Here is a 1,277-nt window from a genome sequence, read left to right as displayed (position 1 = left end):
ATTCAGCTTGGGTCATCGTGGATCAAATGACTAAGTCTGCTCATTTTATTCCAGTTTAGACGGACTACTCTCTGCAAAAGTTAGCGAAGCTCTATATTTCTTAGATTGTAAGACTACATGGGGTTTCGATTTCGATAATTTCTGATAGGGATCCTCGTTTCTCTTCTCAGTTCTAGATGAAACTGCATGAGGCTCTGGGTTCGAGATTGGACTTCAGTACTACATTCCATCCTTAGACCGATGGTCAATCTGAAAGGGTGATTTAGATACTGGAGGATTTTCTTCGGAGTTGTGTGATTGATTTTCGAGGTAGTTGGGAAGATTTTCTACCGTTAACTGAGTTTGCCTACAACAACAGTTTCCATTCTAGCATCTAAATGGCACATTACGAGGTTTTGTATGGTCGTAAGTGTCATACTTCGTTATATTGGACTGAGTTAGGTGAGCGTCGGGTTTTAGGTCTTGAATTGATTTCTGAGGCTAAAGATAAGGTTAGATTGATTCGGTATCGTCTGAAGGCGGTTTCTGATAAACAGAAATCTTATGCGGATCTTAAAAGAAGAGATATCGAGTACTCTATGGGTGACTTCGTTTTTCTTAAGGTTTCTCTATGGAAAAAAGTTCTGAGGTTGGGTCGTAAAGGTAAGTTGAGCCCTAAGTTTATTCGGTCGTATCAGATTATGAAGCTTGTGGGACTGGTCGCTTATCAGTTGGAGCTACCTCTAGAGTTAGACTGTATCGATGATGTGTTTCACGTCTCAATGTTGAGGCGGTATCAGTCTGACCCATCTCAGGTTGTCTCTGTTAAAGAGATTGAGGTTAGATCGGACTTGACCTTTGAGGAGGAGTCAGTTCAGATTTTGGATCATGATATTGAAGTTCTGAGGGAGATGTCCATCTCGTTGGTTAAGGTTCTGTGACGGAATCAAAGCACTGAGGAAGCCACGTGGGAACTTGAGAACTCGACGTGTCAGTAGTATCCTCATTTGTTTTGATGAGGTAAATTTTAAGGTTGAAATTTCTTTTAGGGGTAGAGTTGTGACGCCCTAAATGTTTTAAGTCTGTTTTGTAAAAATTAATACAAATTTGTATCTGCTTCAGTGATTAAGTGTTCTGAATCTGTGTATAAGGTCTTGGGTTCAAGTCTCATTTTTGGCAATTTTGTTACTTTTCTAATCCTCGCCTTATCTTTTTTGAGAGGGTTTATATAAAATTTCCTGTTAATCCATATCAGAATGAGCTAGCTGGAGTGGTAGGGAGTTTGTGTTTGGGATGTC

The 1,277-nt window shown here is 39.9% G+C and overlaps 1 protein-coding gene across 1 annotated transcript; it reads left to right on the top strand.

The window, feature by feature from the left end:
* Positions 1 to 377: 377 nt before the first annotated feature.
* On the top strand, positions 378 to 920 carry LOC105775517 (uncharacterized). The gene has a single exon (XM_012598029.2). It carries the CDS (start codon positions 378 to 380, stop codon positions 918 to 920), a length of 543 nt encoding a protein of 180 aa, XP_012453483.2.
* Positions 921 to 1,277: the final 357 nt, after the last annotated feature.

Source organism: Gossypium raimondii, chromosome 10 (genome assembly GCF_025698545.1).
Source record: "Gossypium raimondii isolate GPD5lz chromosome 10, ASM2569854v1, whole genome shotgun sequence".
Lineage (NCBI taxonomy): Eukaryota > Viridiplantae > Streptophyta > Magnoliopsida > Malvales > Malvaceae > Gossypium > Gossypium raimondii.
This window is presented reverse-complemented; position numbering and strand designations above follow the sequence as displayed.

What these genes read in the sequence shown, in the direction of transcription:
- LOC105775517 (XM_012598029.2), top strand. Translation starts at nt 378, where the DNA reads ATGGCACATTACGAGGTTTTGTATGGTCGTAAGTGTCATACTTCGTTA.